The sequence below is a fragment of the Schistocerca americana genome, chromosome 1 (genome assembly GCF_021461395.2).
Source record: "Schistocerca americana isolate TAMUIC-IGC-003095 chromosome 1, iqSchAmer2.1, whole genome shotgun sequence".
In the NCBI taxonomy this organism is placed as follows: Eukaryota; Metazoa; Arthropoda; class Insecta; order Orthoptera; family Acrididae; genus Schistocerca; species Schistocerca americana.
The window spans coordinates 1,077,885,334-1,077,910,742 of NC_060119.1; the positions used below are offsets into that span (position 1 = coordinate 1,077,885,334).

Here is a 25,409-nt window from a genome sequence, read left to right on the forward strand (position 1 = left end):
ACTGGGGCAGTTCTCCTGGTTTTCCTTTCCAAAGGAGCATTTCAAAATTGAATTAAACATTTCTGCTTTTGGTTTGCTACACTCAATTTCAGTTCCTGTCTCATCCATGAGTGTCTGGAAACTAGCTTTGATGCCACTAACAGCCTTTACATATGAGCAAGCTATGGTAGCCATTGATGGCACCATGCGTTTCTCCCTTGAAATTGACATGTGTTTCATTCAGAATCTTTCTGTCTATAGCACTAAGCTTTGTTTTGCAGCTATTATGAAGTAGTCTCTGTTTCTTTGCAGTGACTATATATATATATCACAGAGAGTCCATCCCATTATGACTGTTTCACTGGGTACATATCTGTTCAGTGCATGGTCAACTATTCTTTTGAACTTGAGCCATACCTCCTCTGCATGCTTCTGTTGTGTGCTAAAAGTTTCAAGTTCCTCATTGACATATGGGACTATTGATTTTTTTAATCTAGTTCACTGAAAATTTATATCTTTCTACTTGTTTTAGTTGCCCTTTGTATTTTAATAATAATTGTTGCTACAACCGTGTCATGGTCACTGATACCAGTTTCAATGTGGGCATCCTCAAAGAGGTCAGATCTATTTCTTGCCGTTAGTTCTAACATATTTCCATCATGAGGGGGTTCTGAAACATCTGTTCTAGGTAGTTTTCAAGGAAGGCACTTAGTAATGTTTCACAGGATGTCTTTTCAAACCTCTCACTAACAAAACTGTAGTTCTTCCAATTGATTGTTGGGTGATTAAAGTTGCTATAGCCCTGTATGTAATAACTGAATATGTGCTGTGGCAGCAGGACCCTGGCATGCAACACTTCGAATATACTGCCAACGGCATCTGCATGGGATGGTCACCAGAGGCTGCCTGCAGTAGGCCACATGACTTGTGCACATGGCATGGCATCTGCCGTGCCCTCTACTGCAGCTCTCCTCTTTATATGCACAGTGCAGCAGGCACTCATTCTCATATTGTGTTCATGCTTATTGTCAGCAACTGCTTGTATCAGTACCTGGATTGTTTCTATATTTATGTCTATGTTTCAACTGTTATTTACTTATCTGTGAAAGAAGAATAAACTTTGGTTCAATGTGGCCGTGCTGTTGTTTGTGTCTTACAGCACAACACATTTGGCGAGGAATGTGGCGTTCACTTTCACATGCTCAGTCTATTTGGTTGTTCCTTCTGTTCTTCTGTCAATAGAGGCAGTGATCCAATCTCTCCTCAGCCAGCAGCTAGCACTTAACAATTCCTATCATGAACTTGCTGGCCACATTGACTATGTAGGCATGCTGTCAGCATGCCAGCTGTCCTTTCCCCATTACAATGATGTGACCAAATACTGAGAGGTTTATGAGAAGAGGCTTTGGCAACACTTCCTCACTAATGGTGTCACTGATGCAGACGTGTGTGAGTCTTTGTTCCTTTGTCAGATTTCACCTCGGATCTACCATTTGTTGTGCCAGTTAGTCCTGTTTCAGGAAACTGACTGTTTTCATTCAATGATATGTGTAAGTTGTTCTTCAGTTATCACTGTAAATTCATGCATGTCACTGCAGCACGCCTAGAATCTATTGGTGTCATATACATCCCCATCAGTTCCACCAGGCTTGGGCAGCCAAACTCCCATAGCCTCAGTCGCAAATGTTGGTTTGTGACTGGTGCTCATCATGATTCCTATGCTGATTCTGTGGTCCATGACACCATCATTCAGTTGGCATCTGACAAGGAGGTGCACCAATGTGTGAAAATCCATCATTGGCTGAAGTGTTAACTACAGCTCGATCTCTTGAAGTACCTCATACAGCTTTTGATCATATTAATGCTTGGTATGACATTATCACTGTGGCTCTTGTTCCTGACCATCAGGTGTTGCTCAGTTCTGAGGGGAGAAGGACAACATGGTAGCCATACAAACGCAGCCTCGGTGCTGCACTGGACAGTGACGTGGCAAACAACAACCACTTCAAAGGCAGAACTCCCATATTGACCATTCTGTTTTGCACACCATGAAAGGGCTGTGTGTCCTAAACACTGGATGACTTGCAACAACTGTAGGGAAAAAAGGACGTTTGGCATCTGTATGTTGTTCCCAATCCCCTCCTGCAGACATGGACATAGTTGTTGATTGTTTGTCTCCAGTGCTTACGAATCATAAGAAACTGTTTATTGAAGTGTGAGTAATGGACAAAGTTCTCAGACTACTAATGGACATGGATGCAGCTGTGACTTTACTGAACTCACAAACTTGTGTGGATCTGGGATCTCTAGCATTTTCTCTGGTTACTTGACATTTGGTGAGTTACAACAAGCAGCTCATTCCAATTTTGGAACGATTTATGGCTCCCACTATGCTTAAATCTGTGGTTCAGTTTTGACTTTTGTGGTAGTGGGTGATATTGGTACTGCAACTTTGTTTGGTCTGGGTGCTTCCAATGCTCTTGGTTTTACCATTTTGGATACAGTGCACCTCATTTCTGAGCAGGTCTCATACCAGCCATTAAATTCTCTGTGTTCTGAGTTCTAGTTTCTCTTTTCAGATGGGTTAGGATGTGCCACTAATTTTGTGGCCCACATTACCCCAAAACCTAATATGTGGTCACACTGTTTCATTGCATGCCCTATTCCAATGGGTCTGCGTATCAAGTGAAATCAGAATTGGACAGGCTGATGTCGTAGGGGTCATAAAGCCTATTACATCGAGTGAGTGGTCTACTCCCCTCACGATTGCTAAAAAACTGACTGGTCAGCTTCACCTCTGTGGTAACTTTAAAGTTTCAGTCGAAGATCAATTTATCATTGACATGTATCCTTTGCCCTGCCATCCATTGTCTATTTGGGGTTTCAGGTTTCTCGGGATAGTGTTAAACCAGTACAACATCATGTCACTACGGTCACAGGTCAGCCTCGCACTACAAATGCCAAAGGACTCCAAGCATCTTTAGGTAAAATTGCTTACTATCACAAATTTATTCCAAGTGTAGCCACGTTGGCGTATACCCTCAATGAGTTGCTCCACAAGGATGTTCCTTTTCAATGGATGTCAGCCTGTGAGTGCACTTTCATGCTTTTGAAATCTAAATTACATTCTGCTTCTTGTTTGGCTACTATCCTTCCTGGTCACCACCTGGTTTTGGCTGTGGATGCTTCTCATTATGGACTCAGGGCCATTCTTGCATATCAATATGAGGATGGCTCCAAACATCTGCTCCCAAGTTGAAAAGGAAGCACTTGTTATTGTCTACACCCTCAGAAATTATTGTCTGTTTGTGTATGGGTCCAAGTTCCATCTCTTTGCTGACCCTAAGCCCTTGGTTTAATTTTTTAATCCTTCCTTTTCATTGCCCAACAAAGCAGCACATCACCTCCAGTTTTTGGCCTTGTTTCTGTCTTGGTACAACTATGAAATACATTTTCAGCCTGCCACATAACATGTCAACACTTGCACACTGTCCCAGCTTCCATTGGGGATATAGATCCTACTTTTCATAAGGATAAACTCCTTTGTTTGGTGGAAGGGATTCCTATTATGGGCTTCCAGATCACAGCTGCTGTCACTGTTGATCCAGTTTTGTGTCAAGTTGTTCATCTTGTTCAGCATGGTTGGCTAGACAGTTCTCTGGCCAGGGCTTTGATTCTTTGTGTAACTGTTTTGCTCTCTGTCACTGCACTTCGGAATTACATGGTGTTTTTCTCTTAGCTACATACAGGTTGCTGCCTAGGGTTGTGATGCCAGCTCGCTACAGCAGGATATGCTTCAGCTCCTACATCAGGAATAGTGGGAGGTCTCATGTACCACGTTATTGGCCAGTGAGCTCTTGTATAGCCTGGCATTGACAGTGACATTGTACAGTTTGTTGCACCCTGCTCTCATTGTGCTACTCAACAGACAAAAGAGACATTCTCTGCATGGGTGACACTGCAGCATCCATGGAAATGTGTCCATGTTGATTTTGGAGGACCTTTCCTAAATTCTTACTGGTTGTTGGTTGTCCATGCTTTCTCTAATTTTCCATATGTTATCTGCTGTCTGTTGATGTCAGCAGCCACTATGATTAAGGCCCTCCCCAATTTTTTTCCATTGAATGATTGCCTTATACACTTGTGATGGATGTGGTATACAGTTTGTGTCTCAGGCCTTCCATGATTTTTGCGCTTGTCACAGCATTTGCTACATGACTACTCCTCCTCTTGACCCCCAATCTAATGGCAAGGCGAAACATCTTGTCTGCACTTTCAAGGTGAAAATGAAAAAGCATGTTGCGGACTCCTCCAAAGATGATGATTTGGCACACTTCTTGAGTTATTCCACACGAATGGGGGCTCCAAGTCCAGCTGAGTTGCTCCATGGTCACCAGCCACTCTCCCTCCTGCATCTGCTCATGCCACCCCACCAATGCCTGTTAGTGCAGTTCTTGTCGTGGTTTCCTCCTGGCTCCCAGTCTGGTCTGATGGGATTCTGGCCATGGTCCACAGCTGTGGCCACTGCCTCTTTATTGTGCACACGAATAATGGGTTGGCAGTGCATCAGTACTATCAGCTGTGTCCTCACACCACAGTGAGGGTGTCGGGTCTACTGCAGCCACCTCAGCCTCTTCCCTGAGCTCCTGTCCCAGTCTCAGAGGGTGTGGGGTGAACCTGCCCTCCCTGTAGATGTCACCACCTCCTGCTTCTCCTCCAGGACTCAGCCTTTGGATGCCTGCTGCCAGACCCTCCTGTGATCCTTCGCTGTCACTGATGAATCTGCTACCAACTGGGCCAGTAGCTTCAGGTCCTTCAACACTGGTATTCCGAGCACGCACGACAGAGCAGCTAGTGCCTTCATCATCAGCACTGTTACACCAGACACCAAGATGCTGCCAGCACCTTTGTCACTGGTGCTCTCTGGTGGAGGAGTAGCCGCCCATGTCCACGGCCATAGCTCACCCATTCTTACTCACCAGTTCCGGTCCAGAATCTCTTCCTGTCACCACCATCACTGCCTCAGGCATCTGTCACAGAGGCCATGGATGTTTCAACAGTTGCTCCAATGCCTGCATCAGTGGAGCACCCTTTCCCCAAGGGAAGAAGTTTGCTGTAGCCCTGCATGTAATACTAGGACACATGATGTGGCACCAGGCCACTGGCGCACTACACTGTGAATATTCTGCCAATGCCATCCATGCAGGCTGGCCACAAGAGGCCACCTGCAGTGAGCCACATGACATTTGCTCATGATATGGCATCTGCCATGCCCTCTACCAGAGCCCTCCTCTTTATAAGTGTAGTGCATCAGGAACTCACCCTCATATTGCTTTCATACTTACTGTCAGCAACTGCTTGTGTCAGTAGCTGGATCGTTTCTATGTTTGTGTCTGTATTCTTTCGACTGTTGCTTGCTTGTATTTGGAAGAAGAACAGACTTTTCTTCATTGTGGCTGTGCTGTTGTTTGTGTCCTACAGTATAATACAAACTTCTCAACTGATGATTAGAGAGCTTAATTACAAGTGACTTGAGGTTTTCTTTAAAGTTTTCAGCTGCATCAGGAGGTAGTCTGGTGGTCAATAGAAGGATCCAATTACAAGTTTATGCTCAGCCATGATACTGAGTCTTGCCCAAACAATCCTGAATGCAACTTCAATTTCTATCTTGGTAGATCTGAGTATCTTGTCTACTGTGACAAATACATAACCTCCATTTCCCATTAGCCAGTTCTTTCAGTATACACTTAAATTTTCCCCAGGAATCTCACTGCTATTGACATCAGGCTTTAAACAGCTTTGTTTACCTATTATTATATGAGCTTCACTGTGTTTCAAGAGCATTTCAAACTCTAGCACTTTGTTGCTAATGCTGTAGCATTTAACTACTAGAATTTTAATACTCTTGCCTGTGTGAGCCATTCCTTTGGATCTACACTAATACTTCTTGGTCTCCTACAGCTGCCAGTATCTGCACTGGATGGAGAGCTGCTTAATTTAAAAAAACCCTTGTGAGCATGCATACACACATCAGCTACTTGGGCAACAGCCTTTGATGTGTAATGTACACTTGACTTACTAGGGGGACACTAAAGTTCTCAATCATATAGCGCAAGTCCAGGAAGTCAGAACTTATCTTATCACAGAACCTTCGAAGTCTCTGGTTCGAACTTTCAACTCTAGTCAGAATCAGGAGGTCACAATCAGTTTTGGGAACAATGCAAAGGTGGTGTTTTCAATGTTCTTTGCCTCAGAGCCCAGATGACAGGCACTGTTTGTTCCAGAGAGTGCTGTAATCTGCAATTATTTGTGCTCTGTTCCCTCAATGGATGTCACAATAGCCTCTTCAGCATGTCAAATGAGGCCTTCATGCAGACACACTGAGTACAGCTGATGTTCCTTTCTGTCCCTTGGTGCCATTTCCCTAAGGAATCTATTATTCACCATATGTTTGAACTGCTGATGATAATAGATCCCTACCCTTTTGTGTTTGCCACCTCTTGATACAGGACAAAGCAGGTTTCCCAACAGGTGAAAGTCTCACTGGCTCAGTTTCCTGTTTCAGTGAAAGGCAACACATCAAACCTGATGATTATGTGGATCATTATAAGATCCCAAATCCTCCATGGTCCCTGTCTACCCTGTACAGACACCCAGACCTAACATGGACATGCCACTCACAGTCAAATGGATGAGTAATGACAGATTCCATAGTTCCCACAGAGGAGGACGAATCCTCTGGAGAGATAGTAGTTGAGGCACCTGTGGTGCCATTGATACATGACTCTTGGGAGCTTTCCCAACACACCCACTCACAGCAGCAACCAATCATTTGACAGCAGTGTAGGTGGTTTCCAACTGCTTACAAACATCAATTAACTCATCCCATGTTTGAAAATCTGCATCCACTGACCATTTATTTGCTGTCTTACTTTCTCTACTACATATGATAATCATAATACTTCTATTGTTGCTAGCTTTATTCGTAATTCAGTATCCATTTTTTTAAAGTTCTGCATGTGGAGAACTGAAACAGCAATCTAACACAAAATGTTCTACAATAAAAACTGACAGATGCACAGACTGTAGTTGTTGCAGTGCCATATCAAATTGACTTCAGAAAGAAAAATAACTTGTTTGCTTCACAAACATCATATTAGTAAAATGTTATTGTGTGTTATTATTTTCTACATATAATTAATTCATAAATTTTATTATCATCTTCATTTGACAACACCTATGCAGATCTGAACCTGTTATTAATTATGTAAAATCAATTATTGTTGTAATTGTTTTAAGGAACACAGAGGTTTTGTGATGACATTCGAGATATGATTGGTTTCTCACCAGGACATTATTGGAGGATATGTTGGAGGTTTATGGCTCCAGTTTTTCTAATGGTAAGAAATAAATCAATGAAATAAACAAAGTCATAGATTTTATAGTGTCATACTGTAATGTAGTTTTCTTACAGTGTAATATATTGAGTTGCAGTTACTGATCAGATATACAAATGAAATTAAAGGAGACTGATGCCACACATTCTTGAGCATATTCATCAGATATATATTGTGGGATGAGAAGTGGATATGGCTCAAAGAGATGCATTATTGCTGACTACTGTCACTTATTCAGGTCTCAAGGCTTTGGGAAAATTATGGATTCTACATTCAACAATGAGAAAACTAGTGATGAAATGTATGTCAGGGTGTTATAACATTCTACTGTCAACCATAAATGCAAAAATTACTATTACTGGTATCACCAACATGTAACTGAGTCAAACCAGCAAATTTAAAAAGCACATCTATGTACTTCTGATTGGTGCTTGAACTGATGATGTGACAAACTTCATCAATAAATGTTTGAAACATATATTTATATAGTAAGTGATATCTTACAAACAAAGGGTCATGAAACAGAACTCAGTTGTAGTGGAGTCTAAAGTGAAGTAAAGACTGTTTCAGTTGGATGTATCTACATCTGGTGTATGCCTGTTAGTGGCTGGAGTGCACTGTTTCCATTGTGAGTTTTGCCATAGTAGGTACTGTGATGTACGGTTGTTTTTCACAATGTAATCTTCATCAGTTAGTTTTGAGTTTGCAGACCACAAATGCTCAGGCCTCTGAGACCATAATTATGGCTACTCATGTTTCAGCAAGAGTTCAGAAATAAGGTTCACCATGTTCAACAGCAAATTGCTCATATTTGTAAAGCAAATATCATAACTAAAGGCTATGCCAGTCTGAGTCAATGAAAGATGCAGTCTCAACACAACTGAGGTTCTCTGCATGAAGTACAGAATCAGTAACAGCAAGATCATTGTAATGTCACTTAAATATCCCTTGTGTAGCAGCAAGTAAATATCTACCAGTATGTACTGCAATTTGGTGGAAAGTTTTCCTAGAAGTATATATGGGTGGTGGCAGAGAAAGCTACACCTTTGTCATATTGACACATCCTAAAACAGTCTCCTATGGATGTCTGTTCATTAATGGCAGTAAACATGCTTACAGTAGAAAGCTATTTCCTGCTCGCCATATGATTCTTGAATGGGAATGCTGATCTTATATGTCTACAGCTTTAACTACCACAAATAAAATAAAACTTTTTATGGGTTCTTAATTGTTTTCATAGTCTTCGATATAAACTTTTTGGTAGGATGCAAATTAAATGTGTGACTTGCTGGCTAAGTGTCAGATTACCAAATATCAACAATGGAAAATCCAGGATGGAATGGAACAATATTATGAAAAGGATAGTTGCTACTCATCATATAGTGGAGATGCTGAATCACAGATAGGAACAACAAGAAGACTGTAAGAAAATGAGCTTTCGGCCAACAAGGCCTTCATAGGAGATAGAACACACACACACACACACACGCATATGACTGTACTCTGGTTGCTGAGGCATCAGCAGCCAGAGACTGCAGTCATGTGTGTGTGAGTTGCATTTATGTGTGTTTGTTTGTGTGTGTGTATGTGTGTGTGTGTGTGTGTGTGTGTGTGTGTGTGTGTGTGTGTGTGCATCTTCAATGAAGGCCTTGTTGGCCAAAAGCTCGTTTTCTGACAGTCTTTTTGTTGTATCAGTCTGTGACTCAACATACCTGCTATATGGTGAGCAGCAACTATCCTTTTCATAAGATTACCAAATATGTCAGTCTGGAGTTCAATAATCAGTCAGTGCTAGGATTTTTTCTGTAACTTTATCATCTCTGGCAATGGTGGGTTAATGTGAAAAATGATAAGCTGCACAGTTGTTTGGAATCAATGTTAAAGGATATGCCCTCATAAATGGATGGATACATCACATCAAAGATCTGAGGAAGGTAATGGCACTTGCATTCGGGAGGACAACGGTTCAATCCTGCATCTGGCCATGCTGATTTAGGTCTTCCTTGATTTCCCTAAATCGCTTCAGGCAAAAGCCGAGATGGTTCCTTTGAAAGGGCATGGCTGACCTTCCTTCCCTATCCTTCCCTAATCCGATGAGACTGATGACCTCGCAGTTAGGTCTCCTCCCCCAAATCAACCCAACCCAAGGTAATGGCATACCATTTCCAGTAGGTCACAGTAGGTCATGCATAATAAAGCACTGCAGCTTTGAAACCAACCTTCAGGTTGAGAAACACTTTACTTTTATAGAATATTGAAAATAGTGCAGTTGTTCACTGACAATTAAAGCAACCAACAATCCCCCAAAATACTGGGATATGAATTTAATGTAGGTCCCTTTCATAAATGTTGGCTTCCTACCAATAAATTCCAACTAAAGTTTATCTGGCCTATGTTATGAATAACATAGGCTACACACAACAGGTTTCTGTCCCTATCTCCCTCCTCTCATATATAGATTATAATGAAAATGAATGGAAGATACAGAAATGCACAAGGAAAAAATCTTATATTACTATGGGTATGGAAGGCAGAATATAAGTAATGGAAGGAGAAAAGGTAACAACTCACTACACAGTTGAGTCATTGGCTGGTACATGAAGAAGACAGAGAATGTTGTTCAGCTTTCGGCTGAATCCTGTTTCAGAGCTAATAAAATACATATTCACACACTGCAAGGTTACATTGCCTGGCTGGCAAAATTGTGCCAACACTGCAGCTTGACTGGGGGGAGGCATAGTGTTGGGTGGAGTCGACGAGAGCAAAAAGGAGCCCAAGCTAACAGTTTGAAGGCACAGGCAGAAAAATGGCTCCATCAAGCTTTCTTTGGTGTAGGCAGAGGGAACTGTGCACAGCTTACTATAATGTGGAGGATTGTATTGAGTGGGAAAGATAAAACAGGGGAGGAAGGTAAATGTGGTGCAGGTTCAGTGTAGAGGTAATGGGGGCTAGGGTAGAAGTGTGTGTGGGAGAGGAGCTAGCAGAGATTGAGGCCAGGAGGATTAAGAGACCGATGGATGTGTTGCATGGACAATTCCTATGGTAGAGGTGTGTGTGGGAGAGGAGCTAGCAGAGATTGAAGCCAGGAGGATTAAGAGACTGATGGATGTGTTGCATGGACAATTCCCACTTATGTAACAGCTACTGATGGGGAAGGATCCAGGTGCCATAGGTTGTAAAGCAGCTGGGGAAGATGAGCATGTTGTACTGAGCAGTATGTTCTGCCAGTGGGTGGTCAATTCTGGTCAATGCCACAGTTTGGCAACAGCCATTCATTTGGATGGGTAGCTGGTTGGTGTTCACGTGTGCTAAAAAGCTGTGAAGAAGTTACAGCAGAGCTGATATATGATGTGACTGCTTTCACAGGTGGCCCTGCCTCTGATAGGATAGGACATGTCTGTGGCAGGAGTTGAGTAGGAAGTGATAGTTGTGTACTTAAGCTACTTGTCAATTTGTGCAAAAACCAATACATTTGATTACTTATCAAAAATCACACAGTGTACAATTAACCCATTCTTTAGCTAAAATATGGACACGAAGCAAAAATGTACACAACGAAACACATCTGTAGTAAATTGTCAACACTTCAGCGTATATGGAGTAGCAGTGCATATTCTTCACACCACACATAAAACTCAAAAAAATTGCACAAAATATATAGAAAAGTCACCTCAACAAGGACTGAAACTTAAATAAAAGATAACTGCATAAAAGAACATAAATGTGAGGACCACACCAGTGACAAATTGTTAACACCTATCACATGAAGACAACTATGCTCATTCCCCATCAACAATATTATGTAAGAACACAACATACTACCTCATGGGGTAACAGTGCTTTCAGACATGGAATATTGAAATGCTTGGGAATTCATGTAAGAGATACACGTATTGAATCTCACATCTGCATCAGAGTTACACTGTAGCTTTAACTTGCATGCATCACTGCAAAAATGTCAATACAGCCAAATATTAGTGACAATCTTAGGGCATCAATATGTATCATGTCTATTATACACCAGCCGGATGTACCAAGAATGGCCTGGCATGAAGTTTGTTGTTTGTCATCGAAGAAAACGTTAATACACCATACAGAAAGACAAAATAATAATATGTGGGAATATAGCAGGTGAATATTGCTTCAACGAAGCTGTCACAGATACTGCTTTATTTTATAACTTCATGTGAAGGAAAAGAAAGAATGCATTGAGCCTAAGAACAACACACCCAGAATATGGCTCGACATGGCAAGAGATGGAACAAACATCAAGCGGACAAGAAACTGCCATACATGATGGGTGCATGATGGGGAAGAAGATAGGTGTGTGACATTGCTAAAACGCAATGCCAGCAAACATAAAAAATTTAGTTACAAATAAAGATCAGTTTAAAAGGAGCCTGAAAGACTTCCTAGTGGCCAACTCCTTCTACTCCATTGACGAATTTTTTAATTAAAACAAATGATGTATTGTATATATTCATACTATTAGTATTGTTATTTCAGCTTTAAAAAAATAAAAAATAAAAATAAATAAATAAAAAAAGTGACATGGTCCACATCCACGAGGATCTCCTCAACACGGATCTATGGAACGAAAAGCTAATCTAATCTAATCTAATGGCTGCTCCAGAGTAGGTTGGTAAGGAAGGGGTACTTTTTGTAACACTATGTGTGGGTTCCATGGGAGGAAAAAGGAGTGGAAGGATAGAGGAGGTGCAGGAGCTGTGGGGAGACAAGAGGTACAGTGCTCCTGCAGAAGGTGGGTAGGAGGGGAGGCAAGGCTGGTGTGGAAGGAGGGTGAGAGGAGAGGGTAGGGTGGTGCACCCAGTGCTCACAGACATGTATATGTCTGCCAAAAAACAATGAAGAAACCGTGCACTTTATGGTACAATGCTAAATATGTATAAAACAGTGTGAGACAATGTTATTTGACAGAAAATCGACCATTTATGTTAACTTGTAGAGGCATACTAGAAGTTAGATCAGTATTAGTTGACATGAAATAATCAACAGAGAAAAATTTTCCATCTTTACAATAAGGCAAAGAGTAACAGAATAAGCAGGCAAAACAGAGAGTATGAAGGCTTTGTTCAAATGGACAGTATGGACTTTATATCAGTTTGGAATGCAAATGATAGAAATAAGGTGGTAGAGTGTATCTCTACTTTAAGATTCTCATGTCAGCTTACCACATCCCTAAGTTGAATTTTGGCAAACATAAGTTTCCAGGAACATTGGCCACCTGTCTTAAGAATCTGTCATCTGCATGAAAGCCACAAAAAAGTCACACAGAGATGACAGAAATTTTGATATGAAGAGAACCGAAGTGAACAAAGAATACAGTAATTTAGATTTCAGATAAAATTATGATAATTAAAGTGAGTGAGGAGGTATAGAGTGCATATTAATATCACCAACCAAAGAGCAGGAAACTTTTATAAAGAAATGCAGAAGGAAAAGAGTTAGTTCAGCTGACATAAAAATTAAAGAAAAGTACAAATATTTCTTAACCTTATGAATTATGCCTTGAAAGAAAAGAGCAGAAATAAATGCTTCCAAACTGGAGTTAAACTTACCTCATCTGTGGAGCAGTGCAACATTAGCTACAAAGAATTAATTGGAAATTCCAGCTATGAGAGTCCACATACGATCATAAAAATAAAAGCAAACAGAATAGACTTCACAGAAAGAGGGGCTGCAACTTCTAGGCATGTCCCCAAAGCATAACACTCAACAAAGTAAAATTCTAGGAGGTAGACTTGACACATTCTCTCTAATCTCAGGAACACACAAAAACTACTCAGATACGCTGGAACTCACTACATAGGAGCTAACCAATATTACTTCCTCATTGAACATGTATTTTGGTGTGCACTGGTTGCCAACAGCAGAACATACAGGTGCAATTTACAACAACTAATCATAAGTTTGAGTCACTTTACCCTCAGTACTCATCTTCACATTATACATCTCATACATACCTCGTCATGTTATTACCTCCAGTATTCCTCTCATCATAGTACCACATTAACTTCACGTCATAGCATTTGTATTCATTGTCTGGCATAAGATGTTGTATTCTAATACAATGTGTGCACTTCATCTTATGCTCACAACTTACAGGATGTCACAAGGTCAGTTCATCTATAACCTCTTGAAAACACATTATCACTGTGTGTGGAGTTGTCCAGTTTGCAAAGCAAACAAAAAAAGAAAAAGATGACAACTATAGAAAAAAGACGTAGGAAGAAACAGAGTAACTATGACCCAGGAAGTGGAGGGGGAGAATGTAATCCTTTAATACCACAATCTGCTAGGTCACACAGAATCCTATTGGCTTTGGTGAAACAGGTGATAATTGTACTTGGTGGTCGTATGGGCACCTGAGGCCTGAGTCATTTAATTTAGTGAGAAGAGGAAGGGGAGCCACAACCTTTCAAACATTCACATCTCTTCAGTGGGCAAATATATGCTTCCCACTGGTCCAAAGAAACAGTGCCAGATAGGAATGATGGAAGAGGAGAGAAAAGAATGTGGCACAAAAGCAAAGTGGAAGAAAATATCTCTATGGTTACACCTTGCTAGCAGCGAGGTTCTGGAGATTAGTTGAAGACTCTCTCCTACAATCATCTTAAGAAAATATCGTCTAAAGATTCACCAACAATTAATCTGTACAAAAAAATCAGACCACTATAAAGCAAATTAGATTCTTCCTCTTGTGCCAAAGGGCTTCTATAGTTGCAGTCGTGAATGATGGCAGTCGAATTTAGGTTTGTTCTGCGCACCTATTTCATGCATTCTCTGATAGCCAATGAGCATTCAGAAGTGTTATGTGCACTCTGCTGTGAGTGTTGTAGCCAGTGTGAATATTAAGCATGATTAATTTGTGGAGTTTTATGCTATTTATTGTAAACTGTCTTGGTAATGGTGATGGAAAGCAATAAATTCCATAAAGCAACGCAATTTGCAGGATACATGCTTTCTTTATGTGCAAAGCACACGAATGCATGTACCGCAACTGTCATTTGGAACTGACAACAATTCAAACCTCGTCCATGCCTTGACCTGCATGGACCACCATCACTCACGAACTGGACTATAACAGAACTTTGCATAATACATGAAAGCTGTTTTCCTGAAAAACATTAATTTCCTAAATCTAAATAAATGCAAATCAGTTCTAGCATAATTATTATAGTTGACTTAACAATGGGTTCCCATTTTAATGTAATGGCATATGTATGTCCTGAACTGGGGAGCACTGTTAATTCATTTTCTCTCATAGATATCAAAATCAGACTTCAACAAATATCAGTTAGAAATAATGCTGTTTACAGGTAGTGTCCTTCCTACTTTGCCCTACATTACTTAACTAAAATAAGGTAGGTAGTACCATTCTGTCATAACCATAAATTTTATAAAATACACTTGCATTTCTCAAGTTTCATCTCTAAGCACATACTCAAATACTCTTACTCAACAGATAAAATAGTTAATTCCCTAATGTCACTTCATTTATACTGCAGCCCACATTTTATCCATCCACCAAAATTATAGTTAAAATGTGACTGAAATTCTTAAGCAAAAATGCAGTTTGTTTACGATGCAGTGCCTCACTGGTTGAAGCACAAAGTGGTCACAACACTTAGTTTGATAGTCACAACACGATGTGATCAAATGGAGCATGGTGCATCACAACATGCATGCAGGCAGCTGGATGGTAGGCATGTGGCACTCACACAGGGTGGTATGGATCCAGCTGCAGCTGCTGGCTGCATGGCAGCAAGGAAGAGAAGCCGCAGCAGGACCCTTGGACTGAGAAGGTGGACTGCTTTGATGGGTATGCAGCAGGCTCTGAGTATTGCAGGTTGCACAACTGGGTGGCAGCATGACCGGTAGCAGGTGGCCACTAAGTTGACGAGAAAGCCACAGCTGCAGCTCAATGGTGAGTCAATAGAACCCCAGAAAGGACAGCACGTAAGACTACGGCATGGGGGCCGCATGGCTACAGGTTGCTGTGGGTTGGTGTGGCCCTGGAGAGTGCAGCACAATGCTGCTAACAGATAGACCGTGGCATGAGATTGGCAGCAGCAAATGGGCCTTGTGAATAAGTTGCAGTAAGCAGAATGGCTTGTGGCACAGACAATTTGCCCAGGAGGGCCAGGCAGCATGGCTGGCATGTTATGCCACACACCAGTAAACAAGCAGCATCAGTGGGTGACAGGCAGCTAGTGGATGATGCCTTTGGATGGCGGTGGCAGGTGAGCCACGCCAACCATACACAGCTAGCTCATGCTCTCTGCCCTCAGAGGCAGATGCTGGCAAGCATGGAATGCATAGTGTGCTGCAGCACGGCGGGGGCTCATCGGACTTGTATCAAGAGTCTGACTGCATTGTGTGCATGCCCACCCACCCATTCACACACACACACACACACACACACACAGTCTTGGCTACATTGTTCTAGACACTGCACCTTGACTGAGGTGAGGGCTATTTTGGTTGGAGAGGATGAGGAGGAAAGGAGGCTGCTAGTGGGAGGCAGAGTTTGGAAAGGTTAGCCGATGGCTAGGAGGGAGAAGCAGCAGGAGCATATGGTATGTATGTGACCCTGACACCAGGAAACTAATGCTGTGCACAAGCATGGGGAGCTGTGCACAGTGCATGATGACACAGAAGAGTATATTCATAAGGGAAAACAGAACAGAGGAAGAGAGACTGCCAAGAAGTGGATGTGGGTGCAAGATGAGTGAAGCTAGGGTCCTGCAGCAGGGGTGGAGTTGCTTCCTGCAACAGGGTTGAGTTGGATGTGGAGCAGGGGCTTTGATCTCATAACTCTCGTGGCCTCAATCTCCATTTCAAAAAGTGTCTCTGTACATCTATTATTATGTACAAGTGGTGAAGCCTATTTCATCATACCCAATCTATGGAAAGTAAAGATTCTTGAAAGTTTCACTCCATCTCTTATGAAGATTCCAGCAGCACCATTCAGTCTCAGTCTACACAGAATCTTTTCTGTGCCATCTCCATCAAGAATAAATATATTTAATTGGAGTTTTGTCAGCAAGTATTCAAATATTCATGTAACACCACTTCAAACATCACTTAGCACTGGCTACAGAAATATGTGGCTTATGAGGAGCTGTCGTATTATTGTATCCCATTCATTGTAGCTCCCTAAGCACAGTTATTGCACTAGCTGGGCTGCTGGTAGCATTTTGAAACTCATGAGTGTTTTCTTCCACTGATTTCATGCAGGGTTTTACAACCACACTCTGCAATGCTCAATGGTCCCTTTCCATTGATACATGATGTTGCCTAGCCTTGGTTTTGCTGTTTTGTTCCTTCACATTTGCACTTCACAATCACATCACAAACAGTTGACTTAGGCCCATGCTGCTGTTATTGCTCCTCTTCTGACAACAGAATGCTTCCTACTTCCTTTGATACTGGTGTACTGTGATACTCTTGTGACACCTAGTGGTCAGTTCCCTGGTACATAGCTGTGTCCAGAGACTTTTGATCAGATATCATGTATAAGTACTCTGTAGCTCTGAAAAAAGATTTGTCCAAAAGCTAGCAAAGTTCTTAATTTCGTTTATGTAGTTTTTGATGACTCAGTGCCTTCATTATTCAATGAGTTTGTGACATTCGCCTGCTTTATTTCTTCGTTGACAGTTCATGGTGTCGACGTACTGCATTGTTATATTGGCTCAAAAAATGGGGGGAGGGAGGGATGGAAGTTCAGCACTGACTACTGTAAATGAAGTAGCCAACAGTTGGACAATTGTGTTTCACAGTTCTTTACCTTAACTGTTCAGAACCCCCCACTATTACACAAATTATATAGCCAGTTCACTATCAGTAAATGTTGGTAAGCCTCATTAATAGGTTGCAGGCAACATCAGCCTACTGCTACAATAGTTTGCTGTTGAACATCTATAAACAGTAAAATCGAACCACACAGTTCACATTTCCTGCAGTATAATGTGGTACGAGTGACACTATTTTTCAAATAAATTAAACAGACATTGTCATTAATTGTTCTAACACACAGCCTATTTGTGTTACACTTATTCCACTCTTAAGTTGATGCATTGTTGTTAATCTAACCAATACATGTTTCACATCCAAATTGGCAGCGGACTGACTGACTTGTGATCAAAAATCAGTTCTTTATACATCCTCACAATAATAGGCACTGAATCTATACATTGTTCAGTGTTTAAGTTTTAGAAATTACAATTAAAACATAACTGATTCAATTAACTGAATACATTGAAAAATTCCTTCTTTTTAACACTTCCTTCTATCACAAAGGTTAGGCTGAATTCTTTGTTTAAATAACGAATTTAAAAGATATAGTTACATAAACAATACTTTTGACAAACCTGGTAATTATTTTGGAAATAGTTAAGGGCTGGCTTCACACATATATTTTCGAATGGAACCAAATAAATACATAGTTCTTCCAAATGTTTATAGTTAGTACAGAATTTATATTTCTTTATAAGTCAACAATAGAATCTAAGTCATGAAACAATTACTGATTTCACCCCATAGCAAGAGATATTGACTAGGAATGGTCAACATAAATTACAAAATTAATTATATACTCAAAATTAGACCTGGTGCTATATTCCTTAAGACTGAGGGCCAACTGTTCTCTTTTATGGAAATTTGGGTTATACATGTTAATGGTAATTAGGCAAAAATGAAAATAAAATGAATTTAAGGATGCAGATGGCAAAACAAGAGAGGAAGTAAAGAGATGCCAGCTTGTTTCATCACAAGTTGTTGCCTTTACTCCTTACATTATTTACATTTCACCAAGAATTGCCATTATTATATTCATTAAATAAATGTTATGTTTGAACACATTTAACTGAAAACATGTAATATAAGGTTAAAACTGCCCATTTTCATTAATTTGTTTCTAGTATTTCTTAATTACTGTATGTGTTTTGATATAACAGTGAAAAGGCTTACGCTGACCAAATCTTACCTTTTCCTGTTGTAGAGTAATACAGTGTTTTACATATAAAATTTCCCTTTTGCAAAATGTTAAATACTGATAAAAATTGTAAGATTTTATTGCAATATGTTAATAGGAGATGGATGACATGACACTGTTCACAATTTTATAATGGCATACTATAGTTTAATTGTTACTACTTTTGCAGTTCATCATTGTTTATGGACTTATAGACTATGAACCTCTGACTTATGATGACTATGTGTATCCAACATGGGCAAATGTATTAGGTTGGTTCATTGCTGGCTCTAGCATTTCCATGATTCCTGGAATGGCTGTCTACAAAATTATTACTACACCAGGTACCATTCTCCAGGTAAGTAACATTTTATACTTACATTCATAAATAAAGTCTACTATTTCTTTAACACTCATTTAAGTTTGTTTCTCCATGTATCTCGGACTAGGCAAAAAATGTATAATTTTTAATAAACATTTTCTTCAGTTAAGTGCTGGTTTTAGAAAATAAAAGCAAGTCAAATCAGAAGTAACAATAATCTGAATATAAAGAATAAAGTTAATAAAAGAACAACTTACAGAAGCCTTTTGAAGGAACTTGCTATTCTTATACACATTATATTCATGTGCCACTGCATGTATTCCTTAATGACATTCGTGGTTACTAATAAGAGTGACTAGGAATGTACTGTTAAGTTCACAATGACAGTACTATAAATAATAGTAATTTTACAAACTCTGCATTGCTGTCAAGGATACAGAAAGAATTTTTTTCATTCTCATGCAAATACCTGTGATTGTTTGCTGCCATACATATGGTATGAAATAAGATTTCCCAGATATTAAAAAAAAAATACTAAAAGATACCTTATTACCTATTCCATGTACAATGTATCAGAATATTTTGATTCAGCATGTACATTCCAATTAACAGTAATATTCATATAAAGAGATTTTAACTTTCCAGTAGACAGATAGCTAATAACATACTCTGAGTCAGTAAAATTACAGACATGGTCATCTCAAAATAGTAAATATAAACACAGCATAGTAGCTTAAGAGCCAGAGCAGCCCCCCACCCCTGACCCCCCTTCTCCATTGTAGCTGATACTATGCCAGTACATGTAATATCCTGATTTATAATGCTATTAAAAAGAAAAAGAGAATAATGAAGAATGAATATATTTCTTCTTCCCACTTTCCCTAGTGTCACTGCCTCAGCAGTTAGTGGCGACAGTGTTAACATTGATATTTCCTTGCCACTGGAAACTACTGAGTCACTAGCAAATCTCTGGGTTTGAAATCCTATTGAGCAGGCATCATGATGTCAAATTCTTCCTTAGTGTATTTGAAGTAACTGGATTGGAAACTGTTTCCGTAAAGTCAAAGTTCATATGCTTTGTATAAGGACAGGTTCCATGTACCTGGCTATGTTGCAGTGTGGTTCGTGCCACAACTGGCTGCTGACTTCTTGACTTTAGTACACACTGGTGTGGGTGATTTTCCTCTGTTGCCATGCTCCCCCCGCCTTCCAGGTCACCAGCTCTCACAATGCCAACAACACTGCAAAAACTGCAGGAAAGAGTCATTGCTACTATGACGGACATTGACGGAAACATGCTAGTGAACACTTGGATGGAACTGGATTACAGTCTGGTTGTGTGCCAGCTGACCAAGGCACACACATCTAACATTTGTAGATTGTACCAGAAAGTTGATGAGCGTATCCATCTTTTCATGTTCCACCCATTTTTGTAGGTCATATACTTGTAAAAAAAACAGTGCTTTGAAACCTAATGAATCAATCACACTAACCTGATATTATGTACATAAAATACTATCTTTGTCATATTATCATTATGTAGCTAGGATACCCTATTTGTGAACTGAATGAATTCATGAACTGCATATACCTAATGAAGCAGCAATCCTTAAGTGCTGTAAGTCATTTTGAATATACTGTTTGTTCCAAGATCTTTGCTTGAATTGCAGTTTTCTGTTGGCCCAACATACAAGGAATTTTAGAAACATTAACACTTGTTCTAATGAGGAATGGGTCCAAGCAGTAGTTTTATTATTGAATGTAGCCATTCCACATATGGCTGTAAGAAATATTTAATATGACTGCAGTTTTGATAACTTGGTATTGTAAGCATCGTGGGATATTACAGCTTGACTACAATGTTAATTTGTGACATGCTTGAACACAGTTCAGGTAGCTGGGCACTATGATCCAGCATATCACAACTTCGCATTATAGAGTGCGCTTTAACATCCCACATTGTTTGACAATAGCAAAATGTCAAAACTGTAATAACAATAAATATTTCTAACAGCCATACACAGAATGATTTGAGTCAATAAATACTTATGTGTCAAATTTTGGTGTGTTTCATTGGGCACTCTCATTGCATTTCTGTATAAATAATTTCCTCTACTGGGCACATCATGTCATTTTTTTCTCCTCTCAGCAGTAGGGTATCTTAACATGTTGTAATTATTACTTTTTGTACAACCCCAGTTATCAGTCACCATGTGGGCATCAACAAATTAATATTTTTATTGTCTTTTTTCTTGTTAAGATTCTACTTTCAGTATCCAGTCATTCTAGCTGGGTACAAGCTTGAGTTCTGAGCTGATGAAACAGAGTCCAAGGGCAGTACTGAATCCAGACTAAGGTAGTTTGTTATCTAGTTAGTGTTCCATAGATCATCTGAATGGTTTTCTTTTATCAGAATTAAGTGGAACAAGTCAGTACACAGGATACTTATACATGACTATCTTAGTACTTGGCACTGCATATATTTCAGTTCTATTAGTCCCTCTCCTCCTTCCCCTTCTCTCTGTCCATCTCCTCCCTCCTCCACCCCCTTCTCTGTCAATCTCCTTCTCCCCCATCTCTCTGTTCACATCCTCCACACCCCCGCTCTTTGTCCATCTCCTCCCATTCTCTTCCTCTGTCCATCTCCTGCTACCCTCGTAACTCCTGAACTATGTGTCATAGAATGATACAATTCTACAGATACATTCAACAGGGTTTGTAGATATTGTCTGCTAAATGTGTTGTGAATAGATTTAGCAACAAAGAAGCAATAAATGTAAATGTCATGTTGTCTTGCCTGATGCGACAGTTTTACTGCATGAACAATGAAAATGTAGAAAGAGATATACTTTTTCCGTTTCATAATATTGTGGAGGTCGTCAGTGAGAAAAAAGTTTCATAAAGCTCTGAAATTACACATAAAGTTTGTTGCAAGACACTAAATTCTCTTATTCTCAAATACTTGATAGTGTGCATAATAGCTACACATTACGCAAATTTTACATTATATAACAAATATTGCAGAAGTATGGATCAAACACAGTGAAAATTGTATAAATTTTATATAAATTACTTTGAATCGTATCATGTAATACATGTTGTTGTTGTTGTTGTTGTTGTTGTTGTGTTCTTCAGTCCTGAGACTGGTTTGATGCAGCTCTCCATGCTACTCTATCCTGTGCAAGCTTCTTCATCTCCCAGTACCTGCTGCAACCTACATCTTTCTGAATCTGTTTAGTGTATTCGTCTCTTGATTCCCTCTACGATTTTTACCCTCCACACTGCCCTCCAATACTAAACTGGTGATCCCTTTATGCCTCAGAATATGCCCCACTAACTGATCCCGTGTCCTAGTCAAGTTGTGCCACAAATTTCTCTTCTCTCCAATTCTATTCAATACCTCCTCATTAGTTATGTGATCTACACATCTAATCTTCAGCATTCTTCTGTAGCACCACATTTCGAAAGCTTCTTGTATAAACTATTTATCGTCGACGTTTCACTTCCATACGTCGCTACAATCCATACAAATACTTTCAGAAACGACTTCCTGACACTTAAATCTATACTCGATTTTAACAAACTTCTCTTCTTCAGAAACGCTTTCCTTGCCATTGACAGTCTACATTTTATATCCTCTCTACTTCGAACATCATCAGTTATTTTGCTCCCCAAATAGCAAAACTCCTTTACTACTTTAAGTGTCTCATTTCCTAATCTAATTCCTGCAGCATCACCCGATTTAATTTGACTACATTCCATTATCCTTGTTTTGCTTCTGTTGATGTTCATCCTATATCCTCCTTTCAAGCCACTGTCCATTCTGTTCAGCTGTTCTTCCAACTCCTTTGCTGTCTCTGACAGAATTACAACATCATCGGCGAACCTCAAAATTTTTATTTCTTCTCCTTAGATTTTAATTCTTACTCCAAATTTTTCTTTTGTTTCCTTTACTGACAGATTGAATAACATCGGGGATAGGCTACAACCCTGTCTCACTCCTTCCCTTTCATGCCCCTCGACTCTTATAACTGCCATCTGGTTGCTGTACAAATTGTAAATAGCCAAATAGCCTTTTGCTCCCTGTATTTTACCCCTGCCACCTACAGAATTTGAAAGAGAGTATTCCAGTCAACATTGTTGAAAGCTTCCTCTAAGTCTACAAATGCTAGAAACATAGGTTTGCCTTTCCTTAATCTATTTTCTAAGATAAGTCATAGGGTCAGTATTGCCTCACGTGTTCCCATATTTCTACAGAATCCAAACTGATCTTCTCCGAGGTTGGCTTCTACCAGTTTTTCCATTCGTCTGTAAAGAATTCGTGTTAGTATTTTGCGGCCGTGGCTTATTAAACTGACAGTTTGGTAATTTTCACATCTGTCAACACGTGCTTTCTTTGGGATTGGAATTATTATATTCTTCTTGGAGTCTGAGGGTATTTCGCCTGTCTCATACATCTTGCTCACTAGATGGTAGAGTTTTGTCAGGGCTGGCTCTCCCAAGGCTATCATTATTTCTAATGGAATGTTGTGTACTCCCGGGGCTTTGTTTCGACTTAAGTCTTTCAGTGCTCTGTCAAACTCTTCACGTAGTATCATATCGCTCATTTCACCTTCATCTACATTCTCTTCCATTTCTATAATATTGTCCTCAAGAACATTGCCCTTGCATGGACCCTCTATATACTCCTTCTACCTTTCTGCTTTCCCTTCTTTGCTTAGAACTGGGTTTCCATCTGAGCTCTTGATATTCATGGAAGTGGTTCTCTTTTCTCCAAAGGTCTCTTTAATTTTTCTGTAGGCAGTATCTATCCTCCCCGTAGTGATATGTCCCCTTACATCCTTACATTTGTCCTCTAGCCATCCCTGCTTAGCCATTTTGCACTTCCTGTCGATCTCATTTTTGAGATGTTTGTATTCCTTTTTGCCTGCTTCATTTACTGCGTTTTTATATTTTCTCCTTTCATCAATTAAATTCAATATCTCTTCTGTTACCAAAGGATTTCTACTAGCCCTCATCTTTTTACCTACTTGATCCTCTGCTACCTTCACTATTTCGTCTCTCAAAGCTACCCATTCTTCTTCTACTGTGTTTCATTCCCCCATTCTTGTCAATAATTCTCTAATGCTCTCCCTGAAGCTGTCTACAACCTCTGGTTCTTTCAGTTGATCCAGGTTCCATCTCCTCGAATTCCCAACTTTTTGCAGTTTCTTCAGTTTTAATCTACAGTTCATAACCAATAGATTGTGGTCAGAGTCCACATCTGCCCCTGGAAATGTCTTACAGTCTAAAACCTGGTTCCTGAATCTCTGTCTTACCATTATATAATCTATCTGAGACATTCCAGTATCTCCAGGCTTCTTCCATGTATTCAACCTTCTTCATTCCTTAATCCCATTCCATATTCACCTACTACATTTCCTTCTCTTCCTTTTCCTACTATCGAGTTCCAGTCACCCATGACAATTAGATTTTTGTCTCCCTTCACTATTTGAATAATTTCTTTCATCTCATTACACATTTCATCAATCTCTTTGTCATCTGCGGAGCTAGTTGGCGTATAAACTTGTACTACTATGGTAGGTTGGGGCTTCGTATCTATCTTGGCCACAATAATGCGTTCACTATGCTGTTTGTAGTAGCTTACCCGCATTCCTAATTTCCTATTCATTATTAAACCTACTCCTGCATTACCCCTATTTGATTTTGTGTTTATAACCCTGTAGTCACCTGACCAGAAGTCTTGTTCCTCCTGCCACCGAACTTCACTAATTCCCACTATATCCAACTGTAACCTATCCATTTCCCTTTTTAAAATTTTCTAACCTATCTGGCCGATTAAGAGATCTGACATTCCACACGCCGACCTTTAGAACGCCAATTTTCTTTCTCCTGATAACAACATCCCCACCCGGAGGTCCAAATGGGGGACTATTTTACCTCCGGAATATTTTACCCAAGAGGACGCCATCATAATTTAATCATACAGTAAAGCTGCATGCCCTCGGGAAAAATTACGGCTGTAGTTTCCCCTTGTTTTCAGCCATTCGCAGTACCAGCACAGCAAGGCCGTTTTGGTTGGTGTTACAAGGCCATGTCAGTCAATCATCCAGACTGTTACTCCTACAACTACTGAAAAGGCTGCAGCCCCTCTTCAGGAATTACACATTTGTCAGGGTGGGGAACTACTCAGGAGGACATCGTTATCAGGAGAAAGAAAAGTGGCGTTCTACGGATCGGAGTGTGGAATGTCAGATCCCTTAATTGGGCAGGTAGATTAGAAAATTTTAAAAGGGAAATGGATAGGTTAAAGTTACATATAGTGGGAATTAGTGAAGTTCGGTGGCAGGAGGAACAAAACTTTTGGTCAGGTGAATACAGGGTTATAAATACAAAATCAAATAGGGGTAATGCAGGAGTAGGTTTAATAATGAATAAAAAAATAGGAGAGCGGGTAAGCTACTACAAACAGCATAGTGAACGCATTATTGTGGCCAAGATAGACACAAAACCCATGCCTACTACAGTAGTACAAGTTTATATGCCAACTAGCTCTGCAGTTGATGAAGAAATTGATGAAATGTATGATGAGATAAAAGAAATTATTCAGATAGCGAAGGGAGACGAAAATTTAATAGTCACGGGTGACTGGAATTCGGTAGTAGGAAAAGGGAGAGAAGGAAACGTAGTGGATGAATATGGATTGGGGGTAAGA

General features: G+C 40.0%; 1 protein-coding gene across 1 annotated transcript in view; it reads left to right on the top strand.

The window, feature by feature from the left end:
* Positions 1–25,409, top strand: part of LOC124550003 (sodium-dependent dopamine transporter) — a 552,321-nt gene that overhangs the window by 514,131 nt on the left and 12,781 nt on the right. Inside the window, exons 12-13 of the mRNA XM_047125279.1 lie at positions 7,279–7,379; positions 18,563–18,730. Of these exons, the coding sequence (XP_046981235.1) occupies positions 7,279–7,379; positions 18,563–18,730 (269 nt within the window). The remainder of the gene's footprint in view (positions 1–7,278; positions 7,380–18,562; positions 18,731–25,409) is intronic.